Source organism: Daldinia caldariorum, assembly GCF_022478825.1.
Source record: "Daldinia caldariorum strain CBS 122874 unplaced genomic scaffold F4812scaffold_13, whole genome shotgun sequence".
NCBI classification, from domain to species: Eukaryota; Fungi; Ascomycota; class Sordariomycetes; order Xylariales; family Hypoxylaceae; genus Daldinia; species Daldinia caldariorum.
In genome coordinates this window covers 145,650-170,992 of record NW_025953049.1, presented here as the reverse complement: position 1 = coordinate 170,992, position 25,343 = coordinate 145,650, and the positions used below count along the sequence as shown (strand labels likewise).

The following is a 25,343-nucleotide window of genomic DNA, read 5'->3' as shown; positions in this document are numbered from 1 at the left end:
GTTATGTGATATAGTGATATGTGAGGTAACTTTGAACATTTCATTAGTTAATTAATATATATGATGTTCCACTTTTTAATTGCAAAAGCCGGGTAAGAGTCAATGTGCGAATCTTACGCAAACACAAAAGGAGTTAGGGCAGCATTTAAAACCGATCAATTATCTTGTCCCAATGCTTCTTCCTATTTCACGCAGAAAATGCCAGCATGCTATTTACATATGTACCTTACCTAGGTGTCTAATTCGCCCCATCTTGAACAATCATTACCCAGGAGCACCAGAGCTAAGGGGGACCGACCATATGCAGAGTCATCTTATATCTCTCCAAGGTAGGGAAGCTTTTCCCCCTGAGAGGAAAGTATGGGGCCGTGTCTGTCCGCACTTCCCCGCGTCGCTCGGGTCTTCCCCAGAACCCAGAACTTGTCTAGATTGTCTGATTATATCTGTCCACCTTTTACTTATTTCTTCGAACGTTCCCCCCCTTTTCTCTCTCATTTATAGGTTCTTCTCCTTGAGGATGTTCTTCAAGCGCTTCTCAACCGCGTCCAAGTATTCGCTCGTAGTAACGTGATCCTCGCGGGCCGTCTTGCCGCATGCGAGCGCCAAGTCCTTGGTCATGATGCCGTCAATGTCAACGGTGTCAACGCACGCCTTCTCGAGGCTTTCTGCGTAGGCCATCAATTCAGGGGTGTCGTCTAGCTTTCCGCGCTGCGAAAGACCTCGGGTCCACGCGAAAATGCTGGCGATCGGGTTTGTCGAGGTCTCACGACCTTTCTGGTATTCGCGGTAGTGTCGTGTGACCGTGCCGTGCGCAGCTTCGGATTCGAACGTGTTGCCGTCGGGGGTGATGAGGACCGAAGTCATAAGACCAAGAGAGCCGAAACCCTGGGCCACAATATCGGATTGGACATCGCCGTCGTAGTCTGGTAAAGTGTTATTCTATGCTTTTTCTTTTCTTTTTCTTTTTCTTAGACGGTACGATTGAAGAAATACTTACTCTTTAGCGCCATGATGTAACCGCCGGTACTCTTGATCATTTGAGCGACCATGTCATCAATCAGACGGTGCTCGTACCAAATTCCCTTGGCCTCGAATTCCTTCTTGTACTCAGTCTCGTACAGCTCCTGGAAGATATCCCTGAACCTGCCGTCGTACTTCTTAAGGATGGTGTTCTTGGTGCTCATGTACAGGGGTAAAACCTTGTCAAGAGCTAGCTTGAAGCTGGCATGCGCGAAACCCCTGATGCTCTCAGTAGTGTTGTACTGTGTCTGTGCGACACCGCCGCCCTCCTTGAACTGGAAGACCTCAATCTCCTCGGGCTCACCACCCTCGGGGGTATATACCATGCTCAATTTACCGGGACCCGGGATGACTTTGTCCTTAGCTCGGTACTGGTCGCCGAAGGCGTGACGACCGATGATGATGGGTTTCTTCCATCCTTGCACTAATCGCGGGATACGGGGGATGACAATAGGCTCGCGGAAGACGGTACCACCGAGAGCGTTGCGAATCGTACCGTTAGGGGAAAGCCACACTATTAAAAAGTAAGGTTAGTTACCTATACCAGGGGCAGGGGTTTGGATGTATAGGATCTAATGGACGTTATATAGTGCGGGGCTGAATATGGAGGGCTGATATGCGGGTTGACGTATAGAATGACGAATGCATGTGAAAGTGCATATAAAAGTGCAAGCTTACTCTGCTTTAGGTTGAATTCCTTCACACGGGCCTCGTCGGGGGTGATGGTGGCGCACTTGATACCAACCGAGTACTTCTTAATGGCCTCGGCAGCGTCAAGGGTGACTTGGTCGTTGGTCTCGTCACGGTACTCCAATCCTAAGTCGTAGTACTTTATATCGATATCAAGATAAGGGAAGATGAATTTATCTTTGATGACCTTCCAGATAACCCTTGTCATCTCATCACCATCGAGCTCCACGACGGGATTCTTAACCTTGATCTTCTGGGCAGCCATGTTCAATCTGGTTTGGTGGAAAAGCGCCACCGGCACTACCGGTTTAACTGTGATTGGGGACGATCTAATAAACGGCCTCGCCGATCTGTAAAAGACGGACGGCCGAATGCAACGGGCCGCGGATGAAAAGGTTGCGCTCATGGTGAATATGAGACTCTCGGCGCATACGATTTATAGGTGAACGAATAAGGTACGGCACGGACGTCGGGAATGACGGCGTGGCTATTAGGGTAGAAGCTAAGACTAAGGGTTAGAAAGCCGAGGGGAAAAAAGGAGAAGCAAAAAACAAGAAAAGCTTAGGGACAAAACTCAAAGACGAGGCGATTCGGCTAACCTTAAGATGGGTCCCGGGGCTGAGGAACGTTTTGCGTAATGGGACGGGCTTGAAGTTTAAATAACTGACGAAAATGATGCCACAATGCCGATGTTTTGTTGGAGAATTCCGGGAGGTACCTCCTACCTCATATACCGCATTACCTACACATTACACGTTTTGCGTGGTGGTTGCCGTATTACGCAGGGTCGTATGGATACCAAAGGCAAAAATTCAAAGATGAGGGGAATTCACCAATCATAGCTTGCCGTTAGGTGGTACCTGGTCCCCCACATTTTGCCGATTCGCGGAGAAGGGAGATGCATACATTTCGTACATGAGCATGTACTACCTCGTATGTATGTACCCTACCCGGTCTGCCGGTTTAGGCACATCATAAGACATGGGCAGGTGGGTATCTAACGTATGATTAAGTAAGATTTATTTCCGTAGGAACATTTCAAACATCAGCAGGTTAGAGCTAGGTATTAAACCGCTACATTACCAAAACTTAAAAGGTACCTAAGAACGACGTCAACTTCAGGGTTGACGTAGCTATCTCCACCTATAAGGACCGTGCTGTGACAGCTATAAGGAATACAGGTTTACGCCGGCGCTTTATATTCCATCGAGACTTCTTGATGTCAACTCACAGCATATTACATTGCTCCTACAATGCTAAATTCCAAATAGATCCCTATTTGTTGCCCTAAGCCATTGTTGGGGCAGTTCTCGGCCGCAGACAACAACCAGAAGCAATATCGAGTCGCAAAGAATAGGAATAGCTTCCAAAACTCTCCCGGCAACATTCAAAGACGCAGTTACCGTTACAAGGAAACTGGGCTTACTGTTCCTCGGGATACGCAGTCTCTGTATCGTACAAGATGATAACGGGGACTGAGAACAAGAATAGAACCAGATGGAGAACGTTTATGGGATCGCCGAGTTAGTATAAGCTGCTTCCGTTGCTATCTCATTGGGGCCTTACAACCCTTTGGGTAAGCAATATCGAGACATCATATACCCGAAGGAGGCTTGCTATTTAGTCAGATGAACTTGTGGCCCTTTCGGCTGTAGCTTCTAGGTTCCATTCCTACTACGGCGGCACTTATACTCATGAGTAAAGTATCCCACAAGTGCAATCGACGGCTTCAAAGAGAGAGCGAGATTTCCGGGACCCGATCGGCTGTTTACTGTTGGCTGGATATGCCGCTCGCTCCTTATAGTTTGATAATAAACGATGCCACAGGAAGGGCAGAAGTTTGCGCTAGGATGATATACGTCGAGGGAAAGGATTCCTTCCAATGGCAGTGAAAGACGTTTTTAATGAATATAATAGGCTGATACCGTGCCCCTCGCCGAAATAGTTGGGCGATTTCGAACGCCTTGGGCTTACTTGCTGACCCTCAGGAAGGTTATCCCTTAAATGGGTTTCCGCACAGAAAACTCGCAAAGCCACCCTAATATAAGACTGGGTTATATGTTAGATATATGAACAGTCTAAAGTGCCATCGAAATGAATTTTCCCCTATATTCGATACTTAGGAACCAGTTGACCTAATGAAGAAAGGGTTTGTGTAGAGCTGACCGAGTGCAACCCATTCTATTTAATGGTCATTTCAACTCCAAGAGTTGTCGTGAAGGAAACCAATGTAAAAATTGGAATACAAAAAGAAGGTAATACAACCATCCAGACACATACTTTGATGAATGATTTATTCTGGCTCTTGATTTCTGCTATGGTAGTTGAATCTAGATTTCGAGGAAATAGCCGTCCTACAATTGATTCTCCATTGTTCTTGGATTCTGCAGTTTGGTTCGTTTTCGTCCTTGAAAGTCTTTAGGGAGTGTTTATGCGAGCTTCAGAGGTATAGAAGAGATAGGTAGTGCACTCACTAATAAAAACCCAAACTAGTACACCTAAGACCAGCCCATATCAAGTCAAAAAAAGCATATTAAAGGGTTTTCCAAAAGTTCTAAACGAGCAGTACAAGCTAGCTCGTAAAGAAAGCCCATGTCACCACATTTACCCCGTGGGAGAATATCAAGTCCCCTCCACAAGAACTAGGAGGTCTATTGCGAAGACGATCTCCGCTGGAGTTATCGTACTCTGGATTGAGTTGCAGACTGTGGCCACGAAATGTGCGATGTGCAACCAATAGGTATTTGTAAGTTTGACTTTACGGTCTAGAGCGAGGCTGATGAATGAACCCATGGTCTGCGTATAAAGCCGATCCTAACACCAATTCCATAGAGATCTACATTGCCATCGGCTATGCACTCGGTGTCTTTTTTAAATTAAACCAGAGTTCGTGGAAAGAAAGTTGGGAGACAGATGCATAGAAAAGAGGCAGAGGCAAATAATGCTTAATACAATCTAGTCAGAGTATAGAATTGTCGACTATAAGATGTTTTGTCTAGTTCAACACTTCAAGATATCATTGACGCCTTCCTGACTACATGTTAACTACGACAGGACGCTCTACTTGTATTAATAACGCGAGCGAAGAGTTAGAGGCTAAAAGCGACGCAGTTTAACTGTAGGAGACTGAAACAAGTCACTCATCACTGGGCTTCAACCACATATTAATACACCGACCAGTAATACGTACAAACACCTACGAACGCATTTTCTCCTTGAATAATTCTCACCACCTTCTGGTCATAACTGATACCTGCCTAAGTACCTAACCTAAAAGGTAAGAAATAGGATTTTCTTCGCAGCTGAAGTCTGTGGGGATCCTTTAGGTATGTATAAGAGCAAGACATATATCCCCCAGGAACATTCTCATTTAGGCATATCAGATCAGACGCTTCGTTCAATAAATTGTTTAAACCATACCCCCCTCCGTTACGTTAGCCTCGTCGAAATCAAACCCATTACGACATCTTTCAGCTCTAGGCGTTTGTGCCTCCTGCTGCATCGGGATATATCGCAGGTAGTTGTAACGTCTACTCTGGGCATACCAGAGCCTATCTGTCGTCTTATTTTCCGCATTCGTAAACATACTTCGAAATATAGCTTTTTCAAAACCCGAGGGCCAATTAAAGGTAGAGTGGAGAGTATTCCCGCTCTACTTCATCACAACAGGTTGCCTGCATCCGGGGGGCTTACCGATGACAATTTCTCAACAATCCGGCTCGTGTCCGGTATTCGAGGTACCCAAGCGTTATATGCCGCCTAGTGGTGAAGTTCCGTAGTCGTAGCCGATGATTACCTACCTCTTCAACCAACCGAGAGCGGTGACGAGCTTCGAGTATGTATCCCTCTTTAACTAGGTACCTACCTACCTAGGTATGATCTGCTTTCCTGATCGGATGAAGAGTACATACATAAAACATGCCTGAGAACTCTGACCTATACGAAGCCTTTTTTTTTTTTTTAAAAAAAAAGAAAAAAAAAACAAACTCTCGGCGAGCACTAGGAATACGATTGTAACGTCTTCAAAAATTTCGGAGTATTTCATTGTGTCTCCTAATATCCAACTCTTTTGATGCGAGTTGTCAGGAGTCTCATTGGAACAAAGGGGTTATTCCGTATATAACTTTGGCTTCAAAGCAACTGTAGTTAGAGTTCCTTGCGGAACAACGAAGTTGTTTTACCTACTGTATGCTCTGCGACGTGACAGTTGTATTGTATCATGATATTGGGTACTTTCGGTCATTGCCCCAAGATAAAACAGGCAATCAAATCCTCTGCTACACTGCGAATGTGCGAATGTACCTCCTGAAATTGACAGGGCTATCTGTGCCGAGAATTACTGGGTTTACTCTTTCAAAACAATGCAAGCCATGTTCTCGGTAAGGGTTCTCCTATACCTGCTCCTTGAATTTCGCGAGTTGTGACAAATAGTCACCGTAGGGGTACCTATTGCTAGGACATCTATTTATAGAAACGCGCAACTCGGCCCGTCATTGGAGATGCAAAACATGGGGAAGTGGTTTATACACTATCTAGCAGTCATATCTTCCCGGACCACGCTTGCCAAGAACGATAGCATCATCATCTAGGTATCCTTTCCTAAATTTGACGAATCTTTTTCCTTTCCTGGCTTTAAAAAGGAAGAGAAGAAGATCAAGCGCTAGGTCCAAGAGCTTCATTGTCGCTGGAATAATGATATTTGATACATAGTACAGTGAAGATCGCCCGATGCGATCAAGAATAGAAATTATTATAAGACCTCGTACATAAGAAGCAATCATAGAATAATGATCCGTAGAATTTGAGTTGTCGAGTTCGACAAGACTGTTATTATGTTACTAATAGATTAACAACTTTTGGTTCGAAACATATTCCCTGCATGCTGTCTCTATACCCTTGTACTTCTAGGCTTCGGTTAGATATTTGCGTTTGTAAGTGTTGCCAGAATATCGATGGTCCGGAGTTTAGATAACATGCAAGCGAAATTCCCAAAACTAAACAAACAGTTCCCATTAGGATACATGTCCTTCTTTTTTTTTTTTTTTTTTTTTGGTGATTCTCGACTTTTCGCTCTAAAGTTTACCTATGTTTTTTTTAGTATTTGAAATAGACAAGCAGGGGGGATGCAGTCATGGGTAAACACGCCGCTCGGGCACAGAAGATAGCCAGATCCTGATAAGGCACGGGAAATGCATACCCGATTGTTATGTGGCAAGAATGAATTTCTTTTCTTTTCGGCTTCACCATCCCAACATCTTATTTATGAAAATCTCAAAATCTGACTTTCTTTATAAGAAAAGATAGGAGGTACCCAACCTACCTACCTATGTATAGGCTATCTAAAAGGTCATCGGGTCACCATGAGGCTCCCGCTTGATGCAACGTACGGATCCATACCTAAGTACTTTGTTTTCTATTTTTAGTAGATGATGTGGTCTTAAGTGGTTCAGTGGATGAATCGTAACTTTTTAGGTTGCTTAGGCCCTAAAGCCTTAGTGGTATCCATAACCTTAGTGCAAGATACAAATGAGAAGATACAATGCATTAGTGTAACTTACGTACGGAATACTTCCATTAAGGCAGCCACGAAAGTAAGCGCGAGCCCTGGAGGTAACACCAACTGGTTCGCTTCTTTGACTTCCATGTGTTCAACTTTCAACTTTCAACTTTCTTCCATATAACTCTTTTCTACATAGTATGCAAGTGCCACGATGCGCTACCCCCTATCCCTTACTTCACCTACTTTGTGATTTGTGTTTTTTAAATGGTGTAAGGCTGGGCTATGTATGGTTCGACGTCCCAAAATGATGGGTTCTTCATTACCCCAGCTAGCCCATCGCCTGGATAGCCCTAGGCCCCTAGCATCATCAGTGCATCCTCCTTCTGTAGTGAAGGCAAGGGGGGAGAGATCTCAATGCTTAATACGCGTCCGTTCTCGAGGAGCAGGCTTGCAGTTCTCTGTTAGTTCCTGTTCGTCGTGCTCCGTTGATTTAGTACTGTTTCTGAGCTATCAATGATTATAGATTCGCAAACTCTACTAAGGAAGCCATGTGTGATATTCGAAGAAGTCTATGCTTTAAGTCAAAAACAGACAGACAGCAGCGATGGATTTTACATATATAACATCGTCAACATTATCGTGTTATTGGTGCAGCGGATAAGCACCGTATCCGTCCACTACCCGCTTTGCTACATGCAACCCACGTCAGTTCGAACCTGGCTCCTCTCCTGGGTTCTATCCGCAGTCGATCCCCTGCGGTGAGTGGACGAAAAGCGAAAGAAAGCAGCATTCTACCCTAAAAGCTATCTTGTTGTTGGTAATCCCAGCACTGTGCAGCTTTGTACTAAAGTGTTTGCTATCGCTTTTTTTTCTTTTCTTTTTTTTCCGCATCATCAACTTGACCGGTTCCGTCTAGGTCCTTCGCCTTAATCGTGCCTTAACACCAGGTAGTAAAGGAGCAACAAATTCGGGCATGGTGCCTACGTAAATGTAGATCAGCGGTCGTGGAGAATCGTGATGAGGTGCCCATTTTTCTACCATCAACATTCTCAGCTTGGCGTAATCAGAAGGAATTTATTACCAGCAGCGGACCAACATTTGCTAATTCCCCCCTCAGCCACCGGTACCGCCTCCACAGACGTTGAAGGAAATAGAATCACAAGATATCTCCGAAGAACATATAACGAGGTTGCCATTGCAGTAGCCAACTTCCCTTTTCAACCCCCTGGTACTCTCGAACACTGTAACGGCCGGCGACACGTTCGCATCTTGGCCATTCGATCACAGTATGCAACCTAGAACGGAAGTTGGTATGGAACATGAAGCTCGCAATTCCACCGCAGCTAATCTAGAGGAACCGGGACCCCTGCGCCGCACAAGATTCAAAGAAATGTTAGGTGGTTCCCTTCCGACGGCGCTTTTCAAAAGCAATTCTTTCTCCCGGATTCATGGCAGTTACGACGAGATCAGAGAAGACTACCAGGACGCCCCGCCACATCGCGAGATGGAGCATCGCGACAGTGATACGGAGAACTACCCGATGGATACGGTAAACACACGCGAAGTCCCAGAGGAGAGCGGTGCAAGCTCTGATGATGCTAGCGACATCGATCTAGACGATCTCGCTGCACGATACGGTACATATGGGATTCGCCTTTTTTTGGCCTAGGATTTTTAAAGCTAACCGCTTCTTTAGCGCGCCCGCCACTCGATTGTTACTCGAGGCGGGATGTATACATCAAGCATTGGAGCTGGGAATATATCATTCTGGTCTTACTGTCGTTATATTCTACACTCCTAAGTGGATTATGGTTTGTTACCTCTATTTACCAGCCGCGATATGGGAGAGGGATATCTTCTAGTGACGGGTGGAAAATGGCGCCCTCGACGGCCACCCTTGTTTGTACATTGATCGCGAAGACCATCGAAATATCTTTTGTCACAGTTTACGTTGCTCTTCTCGGTCAAGTCTTATCTCGAAGGGCTTTCATTAAAAAGGCAAAGGGTGTTACTCTCGCTGAGATGACAATGCGTAATTGGGTCATTGTAAGTAAAACATTGAGCACATCTAACGTTTTGGCTGTTTGTTAATACCAACTAATGAGTTCAGCAACCGGGCTCTTTGCTTACTTATTGGGCAGGAGTCCCCCATGCTGCGATGACCCTGTTGGGTGTCGTAAGTCTTCTTGCCACTCTATGCTCCCTGTTTTATACTACGGCGTCGGATGCCATGGTAAGCCCTAAGCTTATGTTTGGCCGATGGGAGAATCGCGAGTTGGAGGGTCTGGTTAAAGCTTCCTATGCGAATCCTTTCTACGTTCGCAAAGCTTGCTCGACCCCCATTGACCTCAATATGGACCCGAATAGTTCGGCGCCCTCTTGTCTCGACGTTCAGTACTCCGGCCAGTCTTACCATAACTTGCTTACCTTCATGCATGTTACATCACACCCCCTCAGTGCCATTACTCTTGAACTAACTCCTATACCAGGACGGAATGGCAAACCATCCACGATGAGAAGACTTCGCCGCTGGATAGACTCGCTGTAAGACCTGTGGGAAAGCATAGTCTATTCGACAATACAACAATGGTATCAACCTGGATCGAGACTGAATTTGGAAACCCGGAATCCAGCTTAAAAGCCCACGGCAGGATTATCAACAACGTCACACTCGCGATGCCACACGCAGGCGTCTACTTAGCAGCGACAGACCCGCGCAACGATATATTGCAACCTGATGATCTGGCAGGTGTTGGTGAATACTCAATCCGGGCCAGCGTTGTTTCACCTGTAGTCAATGTCATGTGTGTCAATATTGCTCATGACGAGTTGGCACCCCTTGTGTACTCTACTTGGCCTGACGCCCGATTGGAGGATACTGAGATACCCGGGCAGAGAATCGGCGTAGAAGACTGGTTCAACGATGTGCCGCCTCCGACTGATGATGAATGGCTCAACAAGACTGTAGTTGATGATATTTTTCGATGGGGTGCCAAGTATCACCGTCGACCACCTGTCTTCCAAATGGTTAGAATTCTCTCCCCTCCGCTTCCATGGCCCTTAGTTTGTATGACGGATCTTCGTGGACTAACATCTAATAGTTCCCGATTGACTACAACATGATCACCAATACTTCGGTCGCCAGATCGGAATCTTTGTACGTGCTGGCCAAGTCAGGTCTTGTTACTGACTATACACTCTGTGAGATGCGGTCATGGGTGACGCCCAAGTGCTCTACCCGGTTCGACGTATCTGGCATATCCGGTGGCTTCATGGGAGCGCACTGCGAGGATCCTCAAGATGCTGATTCGTACGCCGCCGCATCGGGCAACAAGGATGTTAAAAATCCTCCTGAGCCGTCCGGCGACTGGAGGAACTTGGCTGAGCAGTGGCGCCTTTCTATGGATCTTAATGGTGGCGTGCAGAACAATAACGCGAGCAATGCACGTATCATGACGAATTTCATATTACGCGAGGCCGCGCTTGACCCGTTCTTGCCCTCCATGGCTGAAGCCCTGGCAGTGCTGTCCTCGTCGACTCTCGTCGCTGCATCTCTTGGATCGACGTACCGTGTGGACTGGATTTATCCCGAGGTTGAGATGCATCCAGGTGTCTACGAGTCCTTCAAGGCGTCCATGCGCACCCAACAATACACGTCTTCTCACGTGCAATCTTGGCAGGGCGTATTCTACGCCGTACTAGGCACGGTCTTCGCGATCAATGTGGCATGCCTGCTCTATCTCGTCTTCTTCCGCCAAGGGCTCGTAACCGACTACACCGAGCCTCAAAACCTATTCAGTGTCGCCGTAAACTCCCCTCCTAGCACCGCGCTGTCGGGGAGCTGCGGCCATGGCCCCGAGGTCGCGGGACTGGTAGTGCCGTGGCGCGTGAACTACTCGGCTGCTGCGAACCACTATTTCTTCGAAGAGGTGAGCGATAACAAGAAATCTCAGATTAAAGACAACCGCGCCAGCATGACGAGCGGTTCGGATCTGATATCAGCGCACGAAGGACAGCTCAAGGGGAAAAACTACGAACATTACAAACGGCTGAGGGAAAGCAAGTCTTGGTTGTAGAAAGGGATTTTTGGAATGTCCTGTTCGAAAAGAACTAAAGACATAACTGTCGGACTAAGTTATCTACATGCATGGCGCTGCACCTTACTTACATATTCACAATTCTGGCATAGCGGTGGCGTTTAAGGGGGATCTTGGGGGCGGCGATACCATTCGGGAGATAGAGAAGCAATCTTCTCCCAATTTGCTTGCTCAAAACTACTGCGTTTCCGATAACATACATACACTGGGTTAGTTACCTTGGTAGGTTAGGAACTTAATCTGCCTACCTACTTTCTATTACATACGATTAGGTACCTAAGGTACATATTGCGAAGCACTCGAGTCAAGATAAATCACGGGGTCGAGACCAAATGTACATATAAATTCGGAGGACGAACAAATCCAAGATCTGATTGATGTATTATTGCATTTCAAGCCTTAACTGTTTTATTTTGAGCAACTAGGATGTTGAAATCCCGTGCATGATGTGACCGGAGCGTTGAGCTATATCCGTGAACAAAGAGCCCTAGATGGCTATGTTATGGTAGAAGAAACCACAACCGAAGAATAAAAGCGAGTTACAGGACCAAACCCCCTTATCCCCAAAGTTCAAAATTGTGTTTTAAGATAGCCCGATTCAGCACAAGCAGCTTAAAATCAAAACAGCTTATGCTCGAGCGTCATGTCGGACTCGGGCTCCAAGCCGACGCAAGCGCGGAAAATATTCGTGAGGGCGCTGCGCTGCTTGGCGAGGGCGTTGACGACGGGGGTCCCCGGCGGGGTGAGCGGGGCCTTGAGCATGTAGCTCAGGATGCTGAGGACGCTGTGGAAGCCGCGGAACTCGGAGGCCGGCTGCGAGGCGAGCTTCCAGCTGATGCGGGTCATCATCTCGGTCACGACGACGAGGTCGATGATCAGCGGGGAGGCGAGCAGGGAGTCCTCGCATACGTTGAAGATGCTACGAGGTGGAGATTAGTAAACTAGGTAGCTTAGGAAATAGGGTAGATAGGGAAATAAGGTAGGGCAAGGGGAAGGGGAAGGGGAAGGGGGATAGGATAAGAGAGAAAAAAAACTTACGAAATAGTCTGATGACCGCCGAGGAATATCTCCGCATAATACTCGTCCAGCGCACGCTTGTTGTCGCCGACAGCCGGCATGTACTTGATGACAACGGTGTGATCGGGGTGCTCGCCCTTGCTATAGAGGACGGAGTTGGCCTCGACCATGTCGTCGACGACGTTACTCTTGGAGATCTCCTTGGACCGGAACTGGCGCTGGGAGCTGAGGTTCTTGCCGTCGTTGTTGCCGAGGTGGTTGTAGCTCGCGATCGAGGTCAGCTTGATGCCCGCGTTGATCAGGAAGTCCACCAGCGCCGACTTCATCTTCGTCTGCCCGGACTTGAAGTCGTCCCCGCCGACGAACGCCCCGTGCCTCTCGGCCAGGTCGACGGCCCCGGGCACGAACGTGTTCTGCGGCGACCCGTTGATGAAGGGCGCCTTCTCGAGTATGCACGCTACGGCGAACACCGTCGACGGAGACACCTCCGCGTGCCCTTGCTCGATCGCTTGCAGCAGGTTGTCCGCCGTGTCGTTGACGCCCGGGAGGATGTCCGCGTAGCGCTCCGTGTTCGCGGTCCATTGCACGATGACCTTGTCTAGGCCGTGCTGCTGCTTAAAATCGCTTTTGATTCCAAGTTTTAGTAAAAGTACCTAATCTACCTAACTACTGCAAAGGGTTGGGTGTATATTAGGTTAGGTTAGGTAGGTAGGTATGTAATTAAAGCTTACCGGATATCCTGGCGGATCTTCTCGACGTGAGCCATAGAAGCCTTGTTCCCGGGGATCAGATTATCCGCTCGGTCCTCCTGGTTAGCGGCGATGAAGTCGGGGTAGTAAATGCTCGGCAGGGGAACCATCTGCGCGAGCTCCTTCCTGACCTGCGCCTTCAGGGTGGGTTCGAGCACGGCGGCGCGGTCCATGGCGTCCGCGAGGTTCATGCTGCTGATATCCCAACCGCCGATGACGAGGTCGTTGGGGTGGACCATGGGGAGGACGTCGTGGAACGGGATGTTGACTTCCTGCTTGGTGACGGGGTCCGTGCCGAGCTTCATCGTAGAGCCCATGATCACGGACCCGTAGTAGTTGGCGGCGCGAGGACCCTCGCGGGTCTCCCAGACTAGGCCCCGGCGATTGGCGATGATGCCGGCGGTCACGGTGGTACCGTTGTTACCACCCCAACCCACGAGCATCATGCCGACCTTCGGGACCTTGCGGTCGACTTTGAAGTCGTACACCGTCTCCTTGGGCGTGGCTAAGTATTTTCCGGCAGCATCCTTGGTGACGCTGGTAGTCCGGTAGGTATACTTGGATAGGATCTCCTTCTCGGTGTAGGTCACGTTGGGAGAGCTGACGGTGAAGAGCTCGCTGGACGGCGAAGAAGCCGAGTTATTGGCGCCGTTCGAGTTTCCGTTCCCGTACGTGGGCCCCGTGTCTGCTTCGGCGTGCGGTGCCATGGTGCGTGCGTTTTGTTACTGGCGGGTATGCCTTAATGTGTATTTTCGAGGTATCTAGGGCAACCCTTTACTGAGTAAAGGGCGAGTCCGCTGCGCTTCCGGGCGAAGCAGAGCAGCGGGCTCCGGCGTACGGGTGGTGAACGCTGCATAGCAAGTCAGAAAAGCCGAATTGAGGTAATAATTTGGACATTGCCGATTGGTAAAGTCGGTGAAGGGGTACTTACGAGTTAAGGAGATTGGAAAACGTCTTGACGGTCTGTGGTGATCGCTGCTCGGAAGCGCGATCGGCCGGTCAAGAGGGTTGAGTAAGAAGAGAGGGTAGATACGACTATGTCGTTGAACCGTCTCAAAATATTATCAACCGAGAAGAAATGTTGTCTTATAGAAGCAAAAGATCAAGAGATAGAGAGAGTTTAGAGCTCTGGAGGGGGCAGTAGCTCCAACTTAAGTAAAAGCAGCGGATGTGTCGGGAACTCTAGACAAGCCACTACTGCGGCTACGTAGTGGGCTAAGAAGGACAACGCATGCAAGAAGAGTCCAGAAAAGTGGCACGATATATGACAGGACAAATAGCTGATTCTACCGACAGATTTACACTTCACGATTACGATTCGTTGCAGTAGTTGGACAGCTCTTGTGGGTTTGGATGTCGTGTGCTCCCCGCCTAAACCCAACGTAAGGGATCCGAGGAACCCTTACGAATACGTAGCGGGGTAATTGATGGTATGATTGGTCAATGGGAGACGTCTTGTTGTCAATACTGGGCCGAGTTTAGGGCCAACGAGGAGCTTTCGACGTATAAAAAGATGCAAAAACTTAGCGATGTCGGGTCGCATTTTCTCTTATTTATGCCCCTTTTTTGGGGGCATCCTTCACTTTGTTTTGACATTGCTTTGCAGATGTGCCTTGCATTATCAACGGATGAGAATATCTCGCTCCCTTTGGCTGAAGGTAACCCCTATCACCTCGCAGGCTACACCAGCATGTAGCTGCTCATTTTCGTGCATCCAACCGAAGAAGTTATGGTACGACCGTAAAGAAAACGTGTCATAATTCAAAAATTTAGGTTCCCTACCTAATACTAATAGAATTTTTTTTAGCGGTCTTCTAGAATAGCGCTACTCGAAAAAGTAATGTGAGGGGATCTACCTTTGTCTTACATCACGGTGATGGAATTTGTATACCGAGATATTACACCTACTTAAAAACATGTGAACGAATCTAGATCTGGTTAATATATACAAACATTATGTGTGAAGGCACACACAGGGAGGTCGAATCATGTGAAGTAGAATGTGCGGCCAATTTTATCATGGAAAGGGGGGATACGCTAAATGTTCCTATTGGACACCGCCTATTGAGACAGACTCGATCTATCACAAGGGAACTGAGTCCTAGGAAAGAAGTCCTGTCTGTCTTACAACGGGAAACGTTAGGCATTTCGATAATAATACCTAAAACATTGACGGATTGCGAATTTCCAGTTTCTTCATAAGACAATTGGTTCATTAGGCACTCATACTTACCTAACCTAAGGTACCCTTTGTGAGGTTCGCATACATCTGTGTGGATCTTTTCGCGTTAATAAAAGCAAATCGTATAAAATAAGGCAGGCCACATTCCACAAAATCGGCACGTTGCATGCTATATAACATGTAGTATAAGTGAAGGGTTACCCACTTGTAGGATGCAGTATTGAGCCTCATTTCCGCATTCAAGGGTTCAATTCGGATATGAGAACAAGGCAAGAGTCTGCGCATCAGGTAATGATGCCTAGGAGGTATTTTTGCTATAGGGTACTAATAGGATTTTATACCGCGGTATTCCGTAGCATTCTCCTTTTCGTTGGCAATCAACCCATTGTTCTCGGTGCGAAGTAGGCTATAAAATTTCGTTGGACACAAGTCTTGGATCATTACTCCGTAGCGACCCAGGGGCCGAGAAAAGTCTCAAGAAACGCCGGGCGTCCACGGCCCAATGCAAGGCTCAATTGTGACAACTCGATTGCATAGAACTCAATCATACCTGACATAGGGGGCATCTTAGAGTCTCATTAGTCGCCGGAGATTTCTTCGCCTGTAGATTTAGCTTCTATGGCATTGGGATCGAAGACGACATCTAATAAGATCTATTTTCCTATTCGTTCATTAGATCATGAGCATTCATCTTGTCTGTCGCGAGTTAACGTCAAGTGACCTAGGTATGCTACGGCAGATCATGTTGTGACCTAAACCAGGCGGGGGGACAAGGGTCTTCGGCAGCAATGAGAGTGGCATAGGGCCGAGCGAACGAACCGCATAATATGGATAGACCTAGACGAGGAGGGCCACCGAGCGGTTGAATGCTTCACGTTTCGATAGACCAATGTGTAAAGCATCTAGGTTTGCGCCAATGCCGCGAGAGATATGGAGTATACACATCCTCTCTTGCTCTGGGTTGATATTAACTCAGATGACAGGACGATCAATGATTTTGATTTTGCGGAGAGATAGATATAGATCAGCCGCGCTAGAAGTGCAAGATCATAAGGGTCGCGATGTTGCACAGTAGCCAAATTTGCTGGGGGGACCCATGAGGTCCGCCATTCAGGCCATGGGATTGCCGATCAGAGATGCTAAGCAGTTAGCTAAGTGGTCAATGTGCAAATTGGACTAACAACTTTGGATAGTACTAGTTATATGTAGTTGGTTAGATGGAGAAATGACGTTCAAATCGTTGCCATACCTATCACGATAATCAGCACGAAACCCATATTTGGTAAACAAGATACACCACTATTGGTAGGTACCTAAGTTAGGAGGAGTAAATCTAACAAGGATAGTATCCCATGACAACCCAGGCCTTCTCGATGCCCTTTTTCCGTGGTTCAATCTGAGTTCGTCTGGGACTGATTGGCTACTGAGATAATTATGGCATTATGGCATTGCCGTCTATGGTCACATCGTCTTTATTCATATTAATCAGAAAAATGGTGTGAACAAATCTGGTTAAATCGAAAAGGACAAGCTGGCTGACATCAAACTTGTCAGGGTTAAGACTCTCTAAGACCGGACCGTGAGGAAGAAAGGGTGAGCCGGGAGAAAACTTTGGGTCGAATTTTGGAGTAACGTTAGCCATCGCCATCGTACCTAGGTTAGGTACCTTTACTGTCCCACCTGCTATAATACGTGCATACCGATAATAGCAATTCTAGCGATTCTTACGAGGCATAGTGTAACTTCCCCCCATCTCCTCCCCTGGTTTGTCCCTTCCAAACTGGACTCCCCACAGATTGCAGTTCTCAGGGTACTCCATTTTTGGCCCATATATCTAGCAGCACTAGAGGTAAGTGGAGACAGGGGCATCGGATTGTCGAATCACCGATAACATCTAAGCTGCAAGGTACCCGTTCAGGTCGTGTCGGGTCGTGCCAGCCCTGTATGTCATAGTGGCGCTATACTAAATCAGCTTAGTGATTGTTAATTGCTTAAAGAAGGTAGATCGTACAGCTTTATTAGTGTTACATAGCTTGTCCACTGGTGCTCCAAGTCGGTTTCCGTGAACTTCCCTAGTGTAGTAATATTCGCGGTACCTATATGGTTGTTTGACAACTTGGTTCGGTATGTCAATTGATCCCTTAATCGGGTCGCCGGAGTTTTCTGGTACCTTTCTTTTATTAAATATATCATTAAATATATCACGTTCGTATTTTCTAGCGCGCGAGGCGGCTGTGATGCTAAGCAAGTAAGTGCACAACCACACATCCAATGTCCGCTGTCGTCAGCACGGACCAATTACGTTCAGTACCGATTCGCATGAGGTAAGGAGGTACTATGTATGGAAGCATCTGTGGAAGTTGAGGAAGTCGAGGACCTAAGGGAATGGAAAGAAAGGGCGACATTGCCTCAATCCTAAAGTTATCCACGAGGTGGAAACTACACGTCTCGGCTGATGGGCGTGCCTTACTTCTATTAGAAGTAGTTACTAAATAAATACAGCGCGGAACACGGCATTTACACAAAATAGAATCCTACAGATTCATATTGATGAATTAGTAGTAGTCAGGTTTAAACAACAAGCGACTGACTGCTAAGTAGGCTGCCGTTTTTGGTCAAACATTTGAAAATCACCAATGTTTGAACTTGAGTTCCTGAATCCTTCCTATTATGCGCCCACATATTTATCATATATAATACGGGCGTCACCCTGCTACCATGGGATCAGTCAGATTTCTTTTTTCTCTGTTTCTGCACTTCCTTGCTAACTAATGTTATGCCCTAAGTTGGAAGCTAGAAAATAGAAAAAATCAACTTTGCGATTGCGAGATATTACCATTCATCCATTTATTTCGACTAATACGACAGTACGGCAAGGAGCTGTACCTAATCGGGCACTCTTTAAGTTATTACTTGCCAAGACCTACAAGACTTACAGGGGAAGAACAGGGAAACAGGGGGTTGACTTTGGTTAGTGGTCTGCTTTGTGCATGGGTACCTAACCTACAGGTAGGTACAATACCCCTACATACCTGTACCTACCTAGGTAGTAGGTAATAGTCCAGCCAGTTCAGTCAGGGGTTGAAGGACAGGGGGGGTCGTTTAAACATCCTCCACCCTTTCGAGACAAGAGGTTGCAACGTCCAAGAGGTCTTTTTTTTCACCGACCTTTACAGGCCCAAAGGTCTCTTGAAACCTTTTCGGATCTTGTTTCTTCTCGACCAATTGTTGTTCGCCTATCCGGCTGAAAAATCGTCGAAGCGAAGGCTCATACAGCGACCACTCATTGCCCGACGAAACTGCATACAACCAACCTATCGCAAGGCTTACCTTCGCGGTCTGGTCGTTTCTAAACACAGGCTTCACCGACGAAACTACCTACAACCCATCCGAAGCTGTGGCACTCGCTGTTCGGAACTGTGGAGTTGGGGTTTCGGGTGTCTGCACAACATCTACGCAGTGCCTAGCACAGGAGCCAGACCCATTTTCTATTCTCCTCTGGATTGGTACTTGTAGAGAGAACCCTACTGTTGACGTGGTTCTCAAATCAACATCGTCAACTTTACTTCTACGAATGTAAATCTCGAGCCAAAAGCGAATCGGGTAAAAAAAAAACTACTCATGTACAAAATCAATTTACTCAACTCTAAATAAGGGAAAGCGAAGGAAACACAAAATAAAGGGATTATCACGCGTTTAAGCCGTGATGGACGACCCACGGCAGTCGGCGTTTATGCCGACGATAAAATGTTCCAATTGCGGGAACCAAGTTGAGATTTCTATGATGGGAGAACATGTTTGCGGCAGCACACCTGCAGCAGCAGAACGTACGCGATTCCTCATATGATTTCATTAAGGAGATGGCTAACCGTCGAAGCAGCACCCCCACCAATGCCAGATGTTCTGGGTGGCGCGTTTTCATCGCTCAAGGCAAATGTCTTTGATAAGTTTTCTCGTGCCGCTCCCCCTTCTGTCGATACATCTGCCGCAAGTATGCTCACCCATTAACTACCTCTTAAATCATTACATCGGCTAACATAATAGTAGATCGCGCGTTCCAGAAGACAGAGCAACTGACCCCGATAAGCTCTTCTACTGGGTCTCAAGCAATCTCACCGAAGACACCAACACATCAACGGCCTGGTGCCGATTTTAACAAAGATGATTACTATGCACCAGCAATCGCAGGCTCACCTAGGCGGCCAAGTGGATATGGAGGATTTGGAGACCCGGGATCTTTGGAAGCCGATTCTACTTACGGCACGAGCCCAAATAAGTCGTCGAATTTCTTAGCAAGAATGAACATGATTGCGCCTGGACCGTTCGAGATGAACCGAAAGCCCGGTCTGAAAAACCCCTTCGCGCGGAATGATAGCCAGGATCACACGGCAGAGTCCAATGATGATTCATTGCGAGTTAGATATTCCATGGAGCGGCCAGGGACCTCGGGCTCAACGTCCTCCAAGAATAGCAACGGCCTCGCACCCCCTAGGGCGCCTCGAGCTAATGGATATAGTGGATTTGGCGCGCCGAAGAGGGGTAGTAATGACTTAGAGCCGGCGCCACTTGGCCTAGGCAGACGCTCCGAGACGTTTCCAGATAGACTCCAAGCAAACGACGAAGTTCTTGACGTACCGGAGCGTGTACCCTCAGCGCCTGGTATGAGGTCCGATCGAATGCGGAGTTCATCGAATAGTGCTATGGATAGGGTGGCTATGGCTAATGAAGGACCGCAACAGCCATCATTTGGAGCGCAGGATGCGTTGCGGCCGCCACCTTTACAAGGAACAGGTTCACGCCCACCAACCCGAGACGGCAGTAGGAAGCCCTCCGTCAACCTAGGCGACGAATTTAATACTAACAATCGGTACCACTCATCTTCAATATCGCAATCTTCCAGCAACTCTGGCTATACTCACTCGTCTCGACCGAGTCAAGCCAGCTCAAACACGAGCCCGGCCCGATCAGTAAATTCCCGTCCAGATGCGCGACGACCATCTGATATGTCAGGTTTCGATGCCCTATTAGACGACCTACAATCTTCGATGGATGCGATGCAAACTAAACCACAATCCCCTTCACCTAGGGAGCGATCAGCATCTGGGAGGGGCTCCGAGCCGCCGAGACTTTCCAGTCGCTTCTCGCCTCCAGAACACACCAGTCTAGACGCTGCCAGCTTCAGGGGACAGGATCCGAGGGTAGATATGCCTGTGATACCGCCAATTCCATTTGAACCTTCCGATCGTAGTTCTGACCGCAGAGATCCCGCAATTCAAGATGGGTTAAGCCAATCCCCGCCAACTCGGCCAACTCACAACCGCCAAGCGTCCAAAAGCCAGAACTCTCGTGGTAACTGCAAAGCCTGCAAGGAACCTATCACGGGCAAATCAATCTCATCCGCAGATGGACGGTTGACTGGGCGTTATCACAAGGCATGTTTCGTATGTACAACATGCAGAGAACCCTTCTCCTCCTCGACATTCTATGTCCTGAACGATCAGCCGTACTGTGAACAGCATTATCACAGACTTAACGGCAGTCTTTGCGGGAGCTGTAATATAGGTATTGAGGGCCAATACCTCGAGGATGAATCCTCAAAGAAATATCACCCAAATTGCTTCCGATGCGGAGACTGCGGTATTGTCCTCCGCGATGGGTACTTCGACGTGGACGGTAGATCGTACTGTGAGCGCGATGCCTGGAAGCGAATCCAGTTTGCCATGCAAGCCCAGAGACAATATCCACCATCACTGAGGCCGGGATACCCACCCCGCCGACCAAGCGGACAAATGCAAGGACCTCCACCACCGAGGCCGCCTCGCCCTGGCCCTGGCTCTGGCTTCGTGGGACCGAGTCCTATGGGCCCAAGCCCCATGGGTCCGGGTCCTAAGGGGCTCAACCGGCCATTTGGCTTACCCACCGGCAGCCGCCTGGCTCCCGGTCAAGCTCTAGGCCGTGGTGGATTAGCTAGCCCGATACCGAGGATGGAGAAGAGAATGACAAGAATGGGCATGCTATAAAAGAATTTACGTCCCGATTTGCATATACAAGGTATCTTCCCTACTTTGTAACGACGACATGCTCTCTTTTGTTGAGATGGACTTTTCATATCGCCGCTTCGGTCTCATTAGCTGTGCGATTTCAATCATGTTTTAGCATTGGCGTTTTTGGGGTTCCCATTTTCGGGAATGCTGTCGGTTTTTTTCTTTTTTGGGGGGGTCGCATATACCCTTTTCAATCTTCCATTCGGAATTGGTAGTTGCTTACCTTTTGGGTCCCTTGACGAGATATCCGCTTTTTTTTTGTTACGGTATTTATAATTAGATAATGCGCACCATATCATTATCATCATAATTTGGTGCCTTGGGAATCTATTTCCCTCTGGCCATGGCTGCATTCAGGCTATCTGCGTTGGGGGTTGGCGGGCCTGATGCGTACTGCCGCTCGCGTCTCCCTTGGATATAGTGGAAGGCGTGTTGAACTGGGGTAGGGGATGGAAGGTCCCACAAGATGGATATAAAGGGTGCCTTGAATGATGGGAGAAAAATGGAAGAAAGGGCAATGGAAGGAAGGTGGAATTGGGGGGAGTGATGTGGTTGAGATCTAGCACAAGCATAAGGCTGTAGATCACCAGGAGTATACTTGCTCTAGCCACACCGTTTGCGCAAACCTATAGTGGTAAAGGTATGCTCTTGTGGGAGCAAACGGAACGAGAATAATAATATCAAATAACAAGTCCATGCGAACATCAAAGATGTCACTTTGCTTACGTATAACCGTAAATCGCAACATGTGATAATCGTATCTATAGAAGTGATGCTATCTCCGATCTGTTTTCCCTGTCTCGCTTACTTGCCTCCTTCGTGCTCCTGGATCGAAATATCGAAATTGGTGGCACTTGTTGAAACGTTCGTGCTAACGGGATACTGCGTGTTTGCTCTACAGGTACTTCGTACATATGGCAGACATGGGCACCTGAAGGTAGATGGGTCGTGCTTGTTGGCAAGCTGATTCCCTGGTGATACTACTTATTACATAGGTGTATATGTGTACCTAAGGTAGGTAGTGTGTACCAGGTAAGGTATTGCAGCGTCTCCGTATCTCATATACATAGGTACCTAATATGCCTACTGTGTAAGGGTAAGCCCCCCAGACTGCACTGCCGATAGGCTGGCTGCCGCTGGCCGCATCCGACGGCAGAATCGCGCGTTTTGCCTGGTTACAGCCGCAAGGTTGCACGACCTTAGGTGCAATACATTCGATCTTCTGTATACCTACATACCAGTATATACGATGTGCCTATCTATCTATCTATCAGGTATCTACCTAGGTCATCTAATCTATAGAGCCTCTCACTGGCCATTATCGAGTTTTCATCTAACTCGCATGTGGGAGGGCGGTCTAGAATAGAGTTCCTGGTAGATAGGGGTGTGGGTTGGTGGAACGGTGAAGTCGGTGAGAGCGCATGATTGATTGAATTGGAATATAGGTACCTCTAAGGTGGTAGGTAATGTATTAGTGATGATAATAGATATCCCAGATACGTACGCAGGACCAATTGATTGCACTGAATGCTGCTGTGTATATTTTCTAATTGTTAGGTAAACAGCCCAAGCGCTTCTAGTTCGATCCATCCAAGTTGTATACGGGCAATGTCACGGTCGTCAATATCACGACATTACGAAGATCCCAACCGTTGGTCTCGGGTGCTCACGTACGTACGTTGGCTCCGTCGTTGGATCAAATAATAGGCATTCCGGAAATATTGGAGGGAATATTTCTAGGTGCGGCTGTAATCCGTATTTTGTAGAGAGACTGCCCAGGTGGCAGTCTGTTGGTCAATATTAGAGCTTGGCGCTTATTGTAAACGCGTAATTGGGCTCTTGAAAGAGGCGTATGTTGGCTATGTAAAGTCCTATGATCTTGACAAATTATTTAGTTTCTTAATACGTTAGGTACCTGATACGTATATGAGTAAAGACTCGGCCGATAAAATCTAATACGTGAGATACATCCGGCATGCTATATTACAAAATGAATTGGTCTAGGTCTCTTCCCGAAACAGGCAAGCAACCCCAGCTGGAACGAATGGGGGACCAGCTTAGCGAATGTGACATTGAGATTTCGAAGCAAGAGATAAAAGCTGCGGGCGGAGACTCCTTGATTGGACCGCTGCACGATGACGATCTATACGTGCGCTTCGTGCGTCCCTTGCCCCATGGCGTGACAACTAATAAGCTGTACTACTATGTATGTAGACTGAGTGGCTGCAAGGTGCCGTAGCATTTTGTACCTGAGACTTTGGGGAACTGTGTCACCAAACCCGGAGGTACCTAGCATCTAGCATCTGCGTAGTCCCAAATGAGTAAAAGTCTCGATGTGTTCTACCCAGGTGAGGATTGCATATTTGCTGTGCCTTGTACAATACTATTAATGTAGCTTAGCAAGTAAGTAAAAATGTTCTTAAAAATAACTTGCGGTCCTAAGCCATCCAACGCCTCAACGGTGGGAGCAGGAGGCTCAGATAGTTTTGCGCATTTTTCACAGGTAGGCACCTAGTTAGTTGCAAAGGGGGATTGGCCAAGATTATTAAGCTATACTCATGACCCTTATAACCCTTGAGTCGAGGGAATAGCTGCATGTACACTAATGCAGGGACGGTACACTATTTGTATTAGTTGTTGTTGTCAGTGCAGGTGCAGAATATAAAAAAGAAAAAAGGAAACGAAAGGAAACGAAAGACTAGAACCTAATCGGGATCATCATTTCCGCTAGGCAAAGAAGGTACCTAGGTAGGAAGGGCATTTCCTTATCTCATTAAACCAGGTACGTTGCAGATGGTTAAGGTCCAATCGGCACTTCCCAAATTGCTTTCTACGAATTTAACCTTCAACATCTTATCACCTCAATTTAACTACGGCGCCACTACGGCATATGCAGGGGAGCATGGAAGTTCTTTCCCCTTAGCGGATTCTAGGGTAAAACTATCGAATAGTTACCTAAAACAAACGTTAGGGAGCAAATGCCTAATGATCGAAGAAATGTTTACAAGTATATAAGTAGTCTGCTATGTAAATGTTTAATAATATTGTAAAAATTCAATAATATGTTTGGTCTGTCTGCATGCGACGCTGCGTAATGCCTATGTATTATGTAAATACATATCAGCAGCCACCCGTCCACCCGTCCACGCTAATCCCACCATGTATATGTTAGATGCAAATACTTGTGGACATGAATCTGAACCCCTTCCTTGTATCTGAGTTGCACAGCAGAATTTCAAAGATTAGCCATTGTCAAACTCGTCTTATCTCGATTTGTCTACTGCATACTACCTCTTAGATACTATATTCACATTTCCTAAAGAATACCTATGATGGTATGATGGCTACAACATGGCCAGAATATGAGCAGAGCGTCTTACATGGAGATTCTGGGGCCTGCTAACGTTAACGATATCACAAGAGGAACCCACAAGTTACAACCAGTAGAATCTAATGTGTTGTACTTTGTTAGGTTAGGTACTTATAGCTTTCGCTTGGCCTTGTATGATAAACCTCTTAGCCTAATTTAGTCATCATGTCCCCCCACTTCCTAAGTACCTTAAAGGCCACTTTAAGGCTAAGAAATACATACATTAGACAGATATAACACCCATGTACATGTATGCAGTACCCATCTTCCCCTAGTGACACATGTAAGTCCCCTATAGCGCTTGGTTCTAACTACCAAGTATCCATAATCGTCGCCCTGTCGCGCATCGTTTTTTCCAATCTTTGAACCTTCAACTTTGTCCAAAAAAGGGGAGAGTGAAGGGGGCACCCAATTTTGAGCATCCCACTTGATCTGCTTTGGTGTTGATCACCACAGCCAAGACATCGCGAGATTTGCGCTTCCCCAGTCACTTCTTTTTCCTAGTTACTTGTGTCCTTCTATTCTCTCAAATCCCTCGAGTCCGTTTCTTTTCCTAGGCGATTCATGCTCCGGTGTTTTTTCTACCACTACTACTTGTCACCACTTTTTTCCCTCTCCCTCTTAATACTTCGCCTTGGCTTTTCTAAGTGGTTGTCGCAATCTTCTTTATCCGA

General features: G+C 47.2%; 4 protein-coding genes across 4 annotated transcripts; 2 read left to right on the top strand and 2 right to left on the bottom strand.

The window, feature by feature from the left end:
* Positions 1 to 13: 13 nt before the first annotated feature.
* Positions 14 to 2,740, bottom strand: F4812DRAFT_435211 (isocitrate dehydrogenase NADP-dependent). Its single transcript, XM_047934746.1, has 3 exons — positions 1,699 to 2,740; positions 998 to 1,534; positions 14 to 923 (listed from the first exon to the last, which is right to left on the bottom strand). The coding sequence occupies exons 1-3, from the start codon at positions 2,114 to 2,116 to the stop codon at positions 496 to 498; spliced, it is 1,383 nt and encodes a 460-aa protein (XP_047788261.1). The 5' UTR covers positions 2,117 to 2,740; the 3' UTR covers positions 14 to 495.
* Positions 2,741 to 8,050: 5,310 nt separating this feature from the next.
* F4812DRAFT_435205 (uncharacterized protein) lies at positions 8,051 to 11,667 on the top strand. The gene is made up of 5 exons (XM_047934745.1): positions 8,051 to 8,847; positions 8,907 to 9,256; positions 9,321 to 9,643; positions 9,700 to 10,237; positions 10,312 to 11,667. Exons 1-5 carry the CDS (start codon positions 8,499 to 8,501, stop codon positions 11,284 to 11,286), a joined length of 2,535 nt encoding a protein of 844 aa, XP_047788260.1. The 5' UTR covers positions 8,051 to 8,498; the 3' UTR covers positions 11,287 to 11,667.
* On the bottom strand, positions 11,606 to 14,183 carry F4812DRAFT_90142 (myo-inositol-1-phosphate synthase). The gene is made up of 4 exons (XM_047939525.1): positions 14,005 to 14,183; positions 13,056 to 13,923; positions 12,346 to 12,948; positions 11,606 to 12,226 (listed from the first exon to the last, which is right to left on the bottom strand). Exons 2-4 carry the CDS (start codon positions 13,778 to 13,780, stop codon positions 11,926 to 11,928), a joined length of 1,629 nt encoding a protein of 542 aa, XP_047788259.1. The 5' UTR covers positions 13,781 to 13,923; positions 14,005 to 14,183; the 3' UTR covers positions 11,606 to 11,925.
* A 4,271-nt stretch (positions 14,184 to 18,454) lies between these two features.
* On the top strand, positions 18,455 to 21,338 carry F4812DRAFT_90115 (uncharacterized protein). Its single transcript, XM_047939524.1, has 3 exons — positions 18,455 to 19,082; positions 19,136 to 19,246; positions 19,303 to 21,338. Exons 1-3 carry the CDS (start codon positions 18,962 to 18,964, stop codon positions 21,273 to 21,275), a joined length of 2,205 nt encoding a protein of 734 aa, XP_047788258.1. The 5' UTR covers positions 18,455 to 18,961; the 3' UTR covers positions 21,276 to 21,338.
* Positions 21,339 to 25,343: the final 4,005 nt, after the last annotated feature.

What these genes read in the sequence shown, in the direction of transcription:
- F4812DRAFT_90115 (XM_047939524.1), top strand. Translation starts at nt 18,962, where the DNA reads ATGGACGACCCACGGCAGTCGGCGTTTATGCCGACGATAAAATGTTCC. An exon ending in CACACCTGCAGCAGCAGAAC is followed by an intron (nt 19,083 to 19,135) that starts GTACGCGATTCC and finishes CCGTCGAAGCAG; the next exon opens with CACCCCCACCAATGCCAGAT. An exon ending in TGTCGATACATCTGCCGCAA is followed by an intron (nt 19,247 to 19,302) that starts GTATGCTCACCC and finishes ACATAATAGTAG; the next exon opens with ATCGCGCGTTCCAGAAGACA.
- F4812DRAFT_435211 (XM_047934746.1), bottom strand. Translation starts at nt 2,116, where the DNA reads ATGAGCGCAACCTTTTCATCCGCGGCCCGTTGCATTCGGCCGTCCGTC. An exon ending in GGAATTCAACCTAAAGCAGA is followed by an intron (nt 1,535 to 1,698) that starts GTAAGCTTGCAC and finishes ACTTTTTAATAG; the next exon opens with TGTGGCTTTCCCCTAACGGT. An exon ending in TTACATCATGGCGCTAAAGA is followed by an intron (nt 924 to 997) that starts GTAAGTATTTCT and finishes ACACTTTACCAG; the next exon opens with ACTACGACGGCGATGTCCAA.
- F4812DRAFT_435205 (XM_047934745.1), top strand. Translation starts at nt 8,499, where the DNA reads ATGCAACCTAGAACGGAAGTTGGTATGGAACATGAAGCTCGCAATTCC. An exon ending in CGATCTCGCTGCACGATACG is followed by an intron (nt 8,848 to 8,906) that starts GTACATATGGGA and finishes CCGCTTCTTTAG; the next exon opens with CGCGCCCGCCACTCGATTGT. An exon ending in CATAACTTGCTTACCTTCAT is followed by an intron (nt 9,644 to 9,699) that starts GCATGTTACATC and finishes CTCCTATACCAG; the next exon opens with GACGGAATGGCAAACCATCC.
- F4812DRAFT_90142 (XM_047939525.1), bottom strand. Translation starts at nt 13,780, where the DNA reads ATGGCACCGCACGCCGAAGCAGACACGGGGCCCACGTACGGGAACGGA. An exon ending in AAGATCCGCCAGGATATCCG is followed by an intron (nt 12,949 to 13,055) that starts GTAAGCTTTAAT and finishes TGGAATCAAAAG; the next exon opens with CGATTTTAAGCAGCAGCACG. An exon ending in GGCGGTCATCAGACTATTTC is followed by an intron (nt 12,227 to 12,345) that starts GTAAGTTTTTTT and finishes TCCACCTCGTAG; the next exon opens with CATCTTCAACGTATGCGAGG.